The sequence below is a fragment of the Megascapheus bottae genome, unplaced genomic scaffold (genome assembly GCF_031878675.1).
Source record: "Megascapheus bottae isolate mThoBot1 unplaced genomic scaffold, mThoBot2.hap1 HAP1_SCAFFOLD_53, whole genome shotgun sequence".
NCBI classification, from domain to species: domain Eukaryota; kingdom Metazoa; phylum Chordata; class Mammalia; order Rodentia; family Geomyidae; genus Megascapheus; species Megascapheus bottae.
Genome location: NW_028327559.1, coordinates 1,984,191 through 1,996,462, shown reverse-complemented (window position 1 = coordinate 1,996,462; position 12,272 = coordinate 1,984,191). Strand labels below are relative to the sequence as shown.

The following is a 12,272-nucleotide window of genomic DNA, read 5'->3' as shown; positions in this document are numbered from 1 at the left end:
ATGTGGACTTCTGATTTTTTTTTTAATCCATGGAAGAGAGAGAATGTTAACCTTTCCCAGTAGGTTTGATTATGTAGAAAATTTGTAAAAGGGCCTAGAAAAAGTGTTTCCATACTGTCAGAGCTTTTCCTCACCTGTGAACCAATAACACAGATTCTACTTGTAAAGGTCTCCTGAATTCAGGGTGTGGTATGGTTGGAATGGGGAACTGTTCCTTGTCCTGAAGTCGCTCATCACTGCTGCTTTCTCTGAATGCCTCAGGGGACCTTGTGACCATACTGGTTAGAGCATCCTTGTAGCTCTGAATGAGAGATCCCAGGCTCCTAGGTCCAGCTGTTCATTTTTCCCAATCTGTGGTCCCCCATGGGAGAGAAGCCTGCACCTGGACCAGAGGCACTTTCTTAGCTGATAATAGCCATTGTGACCAGGCTTGTCCTTGCAGTCAAGCAACCAGTGGTAGTTCTCATGACTGTGCATCCTGAATTGGGGTTTGTGAAGGCCGCTTTCCACACCTGTAGTGTCTTCTCCAAATGTACTTGCTCTCTTACTGCCAGAAAACATTCTGTTTGTGTCATTCAGACAGAGTACACTGAACTGGATGCCTGGAGGCTCATGCCTGCAATGCTAGCTATTCAGAAGGCTGAGATCTGAGAATCGTGGTTCAAAGCCAGCCTGGCATGAAAGTCTGTGAGACTCTTGTCTCCAATTAACTACCAAAGAAAGTGGAAATGGAGGTGTGGTTCAAGTGGTAAAACCTTGAATAAAAATGCCAAGGCATAGAACAAGGCCCTGAGTTGAAGCCCTGGGACAGGCCCAGAAAGGACAAAGAAATGGATGGTGTCAGGACAGTGGGTCTGAGCCAGGGGAAAACCAGGGAACACAGGCAGCCTTATGCCACTCAGCCTCTCACAGGGCTGGGAGGTAAGGCTGCTGTACGCCTCGAGCCACATGTTTTAAGGGTAGAGGAAGGTCCCATCACGGGCTCAGGAGTTTTGGAATGAACAACCTTGGCAGCTGCTCCTAGCTCTGGCAGGCTGGGACCCTCATGAGGCATGGGCACCTGTAGTTGCATGTGCATACAAAGCGAGCTGTTTGCTTCTGGCCTTGGGCTGATCAGAAGGAACTGTCTGGGACTGTTGGGTGAACCTTCACAGTCCTGGACACTGGGATGTTGCAACTTCCGAGCACAACCAATTCCACAAAATCATGTTGAAAACCCATGGGTCCATGGCTGGGGCCTGTGTCCTTGCTACTTTGGAGACTGTCTTTCCCAGACACGAAAGTCCATGAGACTCTATTTTAACTACCAAAAAGCATGAAGTGGAGCTGTGGCTCAATTGATAGCACATCAGCCTTGAACAGAGAAGCTAAGAGACAGCTTCCTAGCCTGAAGTTCAAGCCCCAGTATACACACACACCAGAAAGATGCAAGGTAGAACAAATAGAAACATTTGCTTGTTCATGCATTTCAGCTTATATAAATGCTTCAAATTATCTTTCGGTAGTCATACAAATGAGGTATTATTTCACAAGGCAGTTTATGAATACACTGCATTTTGATCATCACTGCCTTCCGCATTCTCACCTCACTTTGACTCACTCCTTTCCTCACTTAATTTTCTTTTTTGCCAGTTCTGGGCTTGGGCTCAGGGCCTGAGCACTGTCCTTGGGTTTTCTCAAAGCTAGAGTTCTACCACTTGATCCACAGCACCACTTCTGGCTTTTTCTATGTATGTGGTACCAAGGAATTGAACCCGAGTCTTTGTGCAAGCACTCTACCACTAGGCCAAACTCCTGGCCCCTTCCTCCACTTAATTTTGTGGTATATACAATAAATTCTTGACTACGTTCTCTCCCCATTTCCCTCTTCACCCTACATCCTCTACTTCTCTCCCTTTGGCCTCACCCCACCTCTTGCAGGCACCTGTATCTCAGTGTTGATTTTGTTGGGCATTGACTTAGCCTTTCTTGACCATTATACTATTTGAGCTCCCTAGAGAATTTATTATACTTCAGTTAATTCATTTGTAACTATTTGCATACCACACCATGTGTTCATTTATAGATTTATAGGTACATTCTCTACCCTAAAATGAGGGTAAGTTCTGTTTCTCTGGGTCTGGCTGATGTCACTCAATATATAGTTTTTTTTTTACCAAGTCTTTTCATTTTCTTATAAATCGTACAATATCATTCATACATTTTCCAACTCATGAATATTTACTGAGGACCTACTTTGTGCCAGTCAGTCTTGTCAGTTCCCGAAAGAAAACAACGGAGATGGAGCTAGTCTATATCCATGTTAGACAGAGACAGAGCCATCAGCTCATTTGGAACTCTTCCACGGTTACACATGAAGAAGGCTTGCTTCATTTGATTCCTTAGCAAACATTTGCTGATCTAGACCCTGGGGATTCAGAAACAAAGATCTCTGACACTCTATGCTCTGCTATGCAAGGCCCATCTGAATGTTCAGTATGGCTTCTGCCTTCCTTCCTATCTTGTAGCTAGGACTTTATCCCTTCAGAAATGTTTTCCTTGCCTATCTGAGTCCTTTCCCAGGGTGGTAACCTCTAGTTTGCTGGTATATACTTGTCCCCAGTTTGTATCTTCTCAGGTTACCCTGTGGTCCTTCTCATCTTCTGGAATGACTCCAGGTGCAATCCCTTGAGCCCTTGCCTCCCTCCCCTCTGGTAGCTTCGGGGTTTTAAAATGTAATATATTTATTTCGTGTTAGGATTGGGGCTTGAACTCAGGGCCTCAAGCTCTTGCTTGGCTTTTTATGTTGTTGTTCAAGTCTGGTACTCTATCAGTGGAGCTACATCTCCACTTTTAGCTTTTGGATGGTTAATTGAAGAAAAAAGTCTCAAAATCTCACAGACTTTTTTCTTTTGTCTGGTCTATCTTTGAACATTGATCCTCAGATCTTAGCCTCCTGAGTAGCATGAATTATAGGCGCCAGGTTTGCAGATTATATTCTGACAAACTCAATGGCATTAAGATGTCTACAGAAACATAAAAGTTAACCAATTCTGATGTGGACACAGATACTTCTTTTTGTTTTTTTTTTAATTTTTTATTGTAATTAATAAAAGGGTTACATGATATTTGCCAGATAGAAGGTGCATTAATTCACATACATTAATACCCTTTCGCATGTCTTGGTACCCATTACCCTCCCCCCCACTCCCCCCACCCGTCTTGGTTTTCCCCCCTTCCCTATCAAATTTCAAATAACGGACACAGATACTTTTATAAGTGTTATTTCCCACCATATCTACACTTGTCAATTTACCCTCTTCCTGTCTTGTGAGCATTCTGCTGTCAATCAACTAGACTAATGTGATATTCTAGTAGATGGCCAGTCATTTTATGAGTGATACTGGTCACAATGTTAATACTCAAGTAGTTTGTTGATATATTACCTGGAGAAAGCAAACTGCTTTAAGGAGTATTATTGAATGATTGAATGTCATTATTGGTAGAATGCATGAGAAAAATGCTGACAGATCAATAACAATACCAGTTGATTTGATCCAATCAAGAGACCATAACAACAGAGTAAATACAATTGAGTTCACTGAGGTTTTTTTGTGTATGTGTAGGTCATGGGGCTTGAACTAAGTGTGGGCACTGTCCCTGAACACTTCAGCTCAAGGCTACCTCCCTACCCTACCCTACCCTACCCAAGCCCCACTTCCCGTTTTCTAGGGATTAAGTTGAGATAAGAGTCTCAGGTCTTTTTGTGCCAGGCTAGTTTTGAACCCTGACCCTCAGATCTCAGCCTCCTGAATAGCTAGGTTTACAGGCATGAGCCACCATGCCCAAGTTGAGTACACTTCTTGATTGTGTTTAAAGACTTTTTTTTTCACCAGTCCTGGTCCTTGAATTCAGGGCCTGGGCACTGTCCTTGGGCTTTTTCAAGGCTAGACCTCTACTACTTGAGCCACAGCACAATTCCTGGCTTTTTTCTATGTATGTGGTACCGAGGAATCAAACCTAGGTCCTCATGTATGGTAGGTAAGCACTCTACCACTAGGCTAAACAACCAGCTTTGTGTTTAGATTAATCTACTGACAGCCAGTCTCTATGATATTTTATCTTCTACATCTGCCAACCTCAGAAGTTACATATGGTTGTGACTGGATTGTAATCTTCATTGTTTTTAACAAATCTTGGTGCCAGTACTGGGGTTTGAACTCAGGTCCTTGAACTATTGCTTAAGCCTTTCTGCTCAAGGCTGATACTCTACTGACTTGAGCCACATCTCCTTTTCTGGAGTTTTACTGGTCAACTGGGTTAGGAGTGTCAATACAGTGTGTCCTGGCTATTTTCCAATGGTGAGTTGTCCTCAGATTTCTTCCTTCTGGGCAGCTAGGGTTACAGCTATGAGCTCCTAGCTCCTGGGTTGGAGTCATCCGATTTGGCATCTTTCATTTGTCTAATTTTCAGGGGACTACTTTCTTTAGGGGCATAACCGGGATACAATTTATGAGCCAAAACAAAACAAAATATAATAAAAAACAACTAGGCATGTGTATGCACATGCGCTTGCGTGTGTTCGCACATGCAAGAATGCACGCACAAGCTCGCACACGCACACACGCATGAATATTAACAAATATGACCCCAGATGTCATAGAAAAAGCTGATAGTGGTGGAAAGGAAGGAAGATAGGAAGGTCCCTGGAAGTTAGAAGGAGAGAGAGAGAGAAGAATGAAAGGGGGAACTGGAGAGAGAGAAAGAAAGGAAGAAAAGGAGTAAAAGGAAAATAAGATTTCTCTTCTTTCTAGAGGAAGAGGAGAAAGAAAAGAAAAAGGAGAAGAAAGAGAAAAGGAGTAGCAGAGGGAAGAAAAGAGATAATGATAGTCCAGCGTGATTTTTTTTTTACAAAATGCAAACTATAAAAGCCTCACCCCATACCTGCTGCTTCCCAACCAAAATTCCTTCTAAAATTTTTTTTAAATTGAATTCAACATGAAGGTAGAAGTTTGAACATGGCCTTTGTAAATCATGCAGAGCCTATTTCTGAAATTCCTCCTCTACATTCCTTTGTATTATTTACAGCCCCCATACATATTCACCTTCAACTTCTTGTTCTTCATTTTCAAAAAAATTGATCCTACCTTCACTTCCTGTTTCTAACTGGTGTGTTTCTGTTACTATTCGCAGGTCTCAGTTTCTGTTCTGCCCTTTACAGTCCTTACTTTGGTTTCTGATCAAACACAACTATTGAAACTATCTGATGAAGGGCTAACAAGCTGGCATGAACAAAGTTGGCATGGGTGTTTGTGTTTGTTGCTCAGCAACAATCTAACATATATGAGTATTCAGTAGATATTGGTCTAATGATTTGATAGCCTTTGAACAGGGATAGGGTAGTAGTGTTGTTAATTGGGTAAGGAGAGGAAAGTGGCTTCCTGGGGAAGAAAGTTTGAGGTAAAAATTATCTGACTTTGATTCTGTGTGTTTGAAAGCTGTTTGGTATTTTTGTTCTGGACCTTATTCTGTGCCTGAAGGTTAAACTTGAAAAACATAATGGTTTTCCTCCTTCCCTCCCTCCCTCCCTCCCTCCCTCCCTCCCTCCCTCCCTCCCTCCCTTCCTCCCTTCCTTCCTTCCTTCCTTCCTTCCTTCCTTCCTTCCTTCCTTCGTTCTTTCCTTTCTTCCCGCTCTCACAGCTCCACTTACAGCTTTTTGCTGGTTAGTTGGAGATACGACTCTCATGGACTTTCCTGCCTGGGCTGGCTTCAAACTTCAGTCTTCAGATTGCAGCCTTCCTGAACAGCTAGGATTATAGGCATGAGCACCGGTACCTAGAAAATATTGCCTTTAAAAAAATCATCACTGACTCATTTGTCCAGTAAACTCTTGCTGATCCATTCTCAGTTGCATGGCCTAGCTTTATCACAGGCCATTGGTTCTGGGGGACAGAGTGCTTGCAAGTCATTTTCTTTTTAAGTTCGGTAGGTTGATGTTGCTGTTAACTTTTATCATTGGGCCTGTAGAATTCTCTGTTAGCTCCGCCTGAGCACATGCATAAATAAAGATGACTGCAGCTGAGCCCCCATTCTCTGCCATTTAAATCCGAATTCATCTCACTCTGGGATAGTGGTGTCAAAATTTCATTTATGCCTTGGTTGGAGGAATTTCAGGAGCAACTTTCTGTTAAAAATTATTCTGCAATAATAAATATTTAATTTCTTTGCAAGGATGAGATCACAGTATTTATCTACTCAGGGAAAGATAGGTATTTTTTTTAAAAATCCAACACTATTTGTTTGTTTGTTTTGACTCCAGTTTGGATCTTAGAATTGTACCCCCCGTAATTCTGGATTCATGGCACACTGTCTCATCAATTAAGTGTATGGTGTGCACAGAGTTCCTTGTGCACTGTGTGTGATTTCACAACTAATCCGGTTGCAAATGGTATTGTCCCCAGTTTCAGGATAATGGTTTCTTCAGTTTTCTTCCAGAAATAGGGCCTCTTAGGCCTGGGAGTTTGGCTTACTGGTGGAGTGCTTTCCTAGCATGCATGAAGACCTGGGTTCAATTCTTTGGGTACCACATACATAAAACAAGCCAGATATGGTGCTGTGGTTCAAGTGGTAGTGCTAGCCTTGAGAAAACCCAAGAACAGTGCTTAGGCCCTGAGTTAAACCCCCAGGATTGGCAAAGGAGGAGGAGGAGGAGGAAGAAGAAGAAGAAGAAGAGGAGGAGGAGGAAAAGGAGGAGGAGGAGGAGGAGGAGGAGGAAGGCCCCCTCCACTTGGGGTCCCAGGTCCTTGACTTTGATCACAGAATAAAAATTTCTGGACAAGTCACGATGGCAGGAAAACTTGGCAGAGCTTTGTTGAGCAAGCAGGCAAGCAGAAAGGCAGGGGCATATGGTAACGTAGAGAGACTGCAAAGGAAGACATCAGGGATATGTGTATAGAAGGCAGGGTCTAGCTTAAAGTGATTCCGGGGCACTTGTTTTCCTTTGTTCTCACACCTGGGACATTTAACCACTCTTTGTGTTCTGTTTTATCACTGGGTTCAGGGTCTCTAAGACTGACTGGTTCATTAAACTTTGATCATTGAGTTTGGGCCTCCCTTCAAGGAAGGAATGTCTTTTGCTACGCAGGTTTTCAAGATAGATATCCATCCTTGTGTAGCACTTTGTGCTGGGGTGGTGGTGGGTCATTTTCCACGTATTTGCTTTTCCAGGATACATGTCTTTTTTTTTAAGCACTGTCCTTGCTCAGTTTTCAGAGCTTGGTAGCTATGTTGAGCCAGCAGATCAGATAGTAAAAGTTGCTCTTACTCTTTTCTGTTCCTTTGTACTAATATTGCAACTTAAGAAGAAGTTTAAAGGTTGAAGCGAAGAAAATAGTTTCTACGTATAATGTTTGTTTCTCAATTCCTGGCTGCTGTTTGCTATGCTTCATTTTCCCTGATCTACTGTTTTATTTAGTACCTCCTCCTTATTATTTTTTTTTAATCCATCCCTTAGCTGATGGGTGTCCTTTATTGAAACTTCGAGTTTCGCGTAATGTGGAGCTGATTGATTGTCCAGGGTATGAATATTCATGTAAACAACAAAGTCTTTTCCAAATTACTTTTATCACACTGTCCTCTTCCATGTAACTTTAGGAGAGACTCATGATCAGCAAACTGGAAAACTCATGGGGGTTTCTTGCTGTGTGTCTACAAAATATGCTTGACGAGGTATATTAGTCCAGTCTCTGTTTTTCTTTTGTCTTTTGGTGATACTGTGGTTTGAACTCAGGACTCTGTGTTCACTAAGCAGGAGTACTGTCACTCTTGAGTCATGTTCCCAGCCATTTTTTTAAACTTTTTTTTCCTTTTTCATATATTTTAAATTGTAATTAATAGAAGGGTTACATTATATTCACCAGATAGAAGGTGCATAACTTCACAAACATTGATACCCTTTCTTATATCTTGGTCCCCATCTTGTTTTACCCCTTTCCTATCCTATTTCAAATAACCAAATAAACATATATACAATATATCAGATAACAAGGTAAAATACTGTAACATTATGAGATAAGATTAGTTTTCAAATAGGGTCTTGACCATAATCCAATATAGCTCTACTCATTGAATAGCCAGGATCACAGACATGAGCTATCCCATCTGGCAGGTAGGTTGAGATGGGGTCTCATTAACTTTGTTTTGAGGTTGGTTTGAACTCTGATCTTCTAGATCTCTACCTTCATAGTAGCTGGGATTATAAGCAACCAGCTTCCTCATCCAGCCTTTTAGTCTAGTCTTGAGTTACAGCCCCCTGACCACCAAAGAGAGAAAAGGTCTTATTGTTTAAAGATATTTCCTTTTCTGTGAACTCGTCATTTATCTCTTTGCTCATTTCTCTATTGAAGACACTTTTCTTATTGGTAAGTAGAAATTCTTTATAAATTATTCATATTAATTCAACCAGTTCTTTTATAAATATTATTTCCCAATTTGGTTTTTTTTGCTTTCTTGAAAGTTTCTCCTCTTAATTTAGATATAGTAAAAATCAATTATTTATTTTATACAGTTATTTAAGAAATTCATATTCTCTCCATGGATCAGAGAGATAATGAAGTACTTAAGCCAAAGTCCTAAAGTTGGCTTCTGTCATTCAGGTTCTTAATCTTCCCCATCCTTCCTGTTAAGCTGTTGCAGAGCCACTGTCTGTTGTCTAGCAAGGACACTGCTGGGTACTTTTGAGGGAAAGATATGAAATTTTTGTCTCAAATTGGTTTTCCTTAGTTAGTTGTTTAACTTCTCTAAGCCTCAGCTTTCTGCCTTCTAAAGGGGCATAAGGCTTCCGTGGAGTGTGAAATTGTTGTGATAATTAGTGACTTTGTGATTCCTTCATCCAGGGCTCTAGATAGGAAGGAAATGAACACCTGTCTGCCTACCAGTAGCTGCTCCGCTGGGAACAGCTGGAAGGGAGATTAGGTTAGTCAGGGCTCTCCAGAGTCAATAGAGATGAAGCAGATAGGAAAATAAGAGAGATGGAAACAACTGGTGCTGAAATCCTAGCTACTCAGGAGGCTCTCAGGATTGTGGTTCAAAGCCAGCCTGGGCAGGAAGTTTCCTGTTATAGCTGGGAATACAGGGACACGTCACCAAGCCCAGATCTCCATTGAGAAGGCATCTCTCCAACTTTTCTTTCCAAGACTGGACTCAAAGTGTGATCCTCTCAATCTGAGCCTCCTTACTAGCCAGGATTGTAAGTGTAAGCCATCAAATGCCTGGTTTTGGTCGTCTTTAAGCTTTAAAATCTTTGTCTGTCACTTATGGGTCCAAGTGGTGTCTGGTCTTAATGAGTGTTCCCATTCATAGATCTTTAGATATCTTTTGTATGTTCATTGCTCACTGGGTTCCAAACCTTTATATATGAAAGAAGAGATGCCCTAAATATGATGTCTGTTAGTTGCAGCTCCCCTCCCCACAAAACCTAGACCTGTACAAGTTAGAGCCACCTAGGATCTCACAACTAGCTGCTCACATTCTCCTGGCTGTTGATGGCCTTGAGAGCTTCAGGAAGCTTCGTAAGCCTGGCACGGTTGGGTTTTCCTGATTAGTGACTGAAGTAATATTCTAAATGGAGCACGAGTGCCAGAGTATTAAAAATATCTCCTGGTTTTGAATAAGAAGCTGCCACACTCCCAGGAGAGCAGGGCTATATCTGGAGGAGCAGCTGCCAGCTGCCTCCTGGGCTCCCCCAGACAGCTGACACCATGGGCTCCCCATTCTCCAGTCCCCCCCCCCACCCCTGCTTCCCCTGAGCAAGTATCCACCTGCAAAGGCTGCCAAGGCAGCCACCATGGGCTTCTCCTCCTGACTCCACCTCCACCGCCCTGCTCAGAGCCTGAAATACTGGAGCTGTGAACTTGAACTTGATAAAAGACTATCAAGTGTCTCCAGGCACCCCTGAGATTCAGGGCTCATCTGGCTCTGTGTGGCTAGAAGGAGAAGAGACATCTTTACTATTACGGGTTTGTGAAATGAATCAACTTAGAGGATAGATACCCTTTGCTCCTTAGGATGAGCTGGGGATGGTGCCAAGGTCTTGGGGTATCTTCTGTTAACTTCTTTTACTCTTGAGATATCTTCTGTTAAGCTCAGTTAGCCTAACACATTTTTCACCAGGTTTTACAACTTTATCTTAGTCACCTTTGTATAGGCTATGGACTTAGTATGCGCTCATTTGCTGAGGGGACAAATAAAACAATGGAGGAATCTAGGTGCTGGTAGCTTATGGCTGGAATCCAGCTATACCAGAAGCTGAGAATGAGAGGATTTCAATAGCTGAACAAATCAGCTATTATTCGTATATGTAACAAAACAATACTAGTGTCATTGTCTTACCCAACACTTTGTACTTCCTAAAAAGTTAGCTTGAAAGTAGCCTGGCCAAAAAAGTCAGTAAATGAATTAATTAGTTAGTAAAATGTCAGGCTAGAGGTGGGGCTCAATTGGTAGCCAACTAAGTATGAGCAAGGTCCTGACTTCCAATCTTAGTTACCCTTGAAACAGCAATAAAAGATCATAAAAAAGAAAAACAGGAGGGACGCTTCCACTGATCCCACACCAACTGGAGTTTTGAAATGCTAGTTTGCATCTGTACATTAAAATTTTAATTCCACCATCTTTTTTTCAAGTTTGCCCCATTCCGTGCAGTCTCTGTAAATAAAAGATCAAAGCAATAAACATGGCTCTCTGTTGTTTTGTAGAACTTATGGCCGAGTCCAGGGGCCCTGTTAGGGGAGAGAGATTTGTTTACCCTCCTTCCAGGACCAGTAACTACTGTGATAATCTTGTGAAAAGGCCAAGTGGTTATACAAAGATTTTGCTGAGACTCAGGAAATCAAAACACAGAAGAATGCAAGTACCAAAGGAAAAAAGAAGCATTAAATTTTACATCTGTGAGAGTCCAGGAGGAAACTTTAAAAAGAGGTGCAACTTGCATTATAGAAAAACTTATGACCCAGGAGAGGCTTGCTTGCTTGCTTGCTTTATTTATTTATTTATTTATTTAATTATTTTTATCTGAGCAGTTCGAAGGGCAGTACAGGATAAGGGGAACAGAAACTTCATGCCCGGGAATGGCTTGTGAGTCGGATGCTGTGGTTTATATCTCACAAGTCAATGCTGCTGTCATTGTTCGATTTATCATTTCATACTTTCTGTGAAACCTTGATGTTTAATAGCATCTTTGCAGGTGTAATTCAGTTAAAATCTAGGCCATTAGGTTGGTGATCAGTGTCCTTATGAACAGGAAAGTTTAGAGGCAGACACCCAAAGAGCTGAGAATGCTGCATGACAGCAGGACACAGAGGCAGATGACCTGTGAAGATGGTGCCAAAAGTTGGAATGATGTTGCCACAAGCCATGGAAGGGTGGGGCCTGTCAGAACCTGGGAAGATCCTCCTCTTCTGGAAGCTGCAGAGGAGTATGGCCCTGCTCAGGCTTGTGACCGCAGCTACACAGAAGGCTCAGACCTAGAGGATCTTAGTAACTGAACGAATGAGTTGCTATCTAACAACTCAATGCTGGTATCATTGACTTACCCGTCATTTCCTACTTCTTATGAAGTTCATTGATGACAGCCTGGCCAGAAATGTCAACAAGACTCTATTCTCCAACCAATTAGCAAAAGTCAGGAGTTGTGGCTTAGTACTTTCACATGATACTTCCAGCCTCTAGGACAGTGCATTTTCTGTTTTGAGCCACCCAGATTGTAGAATGTGTTACAGCAGCTAGAGCAAACTTATATACTTGGTGTAGTTGGTCTGTTTCAACTACCAAGCTAGTTATCAGCTATATTCTGCAAGTGATGAAGGAAATTGCTGGAATGGCAGCTGCCAAGCTGTGTGACAAGGATCCTAGATGCCTCTGACACAGAATCTGCCTTTGCAAAGATGCCCTTCCTCAGCAAGGGTAACTCCTTCAGAAGGCCTCTTGTACATGGTGGACAGGTGAGTTTGATTTTCTTAGGATTCATCAACTCCTGGGAATATAGCTGAACAGTTCCCCAGCCAGGCTCAAGAGGAAGAATTTGAATCTGATGTCATATGAGTTCCTCGATGCCTTATGCTCATACTTGTTCGTTCAGGCCACATCAGTTTCCTTGCGGTGTCTTCTGATTTTGAAGCAGCTTTTGTTTGGTGGGTGGGTTTGTTTTTATTTTTGTTTTTGCTGGTACCAGGGTTTGACCTCAAGGCCTTGTGCTTGCTTGCTTTATCATTTGAGGTGGACCTTCAACCCAGCTT

General features: G+C 42.2%; 1 protein-coding gene across 1 annotated transcript in view; it reads right to left on the bottom strand.

Moving 5' to 3' along the window:
- Positions 1-282: 282 nt before the first annotated feature.
- Positions 283-12,272, bottom strand: part of LOC150039688 (uncharacterized) — a 45,749-nt gene continuing 33,759 nt past the window's right edge. Inside the window, exon 6 of the mRNA XM_090327664.1 lies at positions 283-547. Coding sequence (XP_090183790.1) covers positions 283-547 — 265 coding nt within the window. The remainder of the gene's footprint in view (positions 548-12,272) is intronic.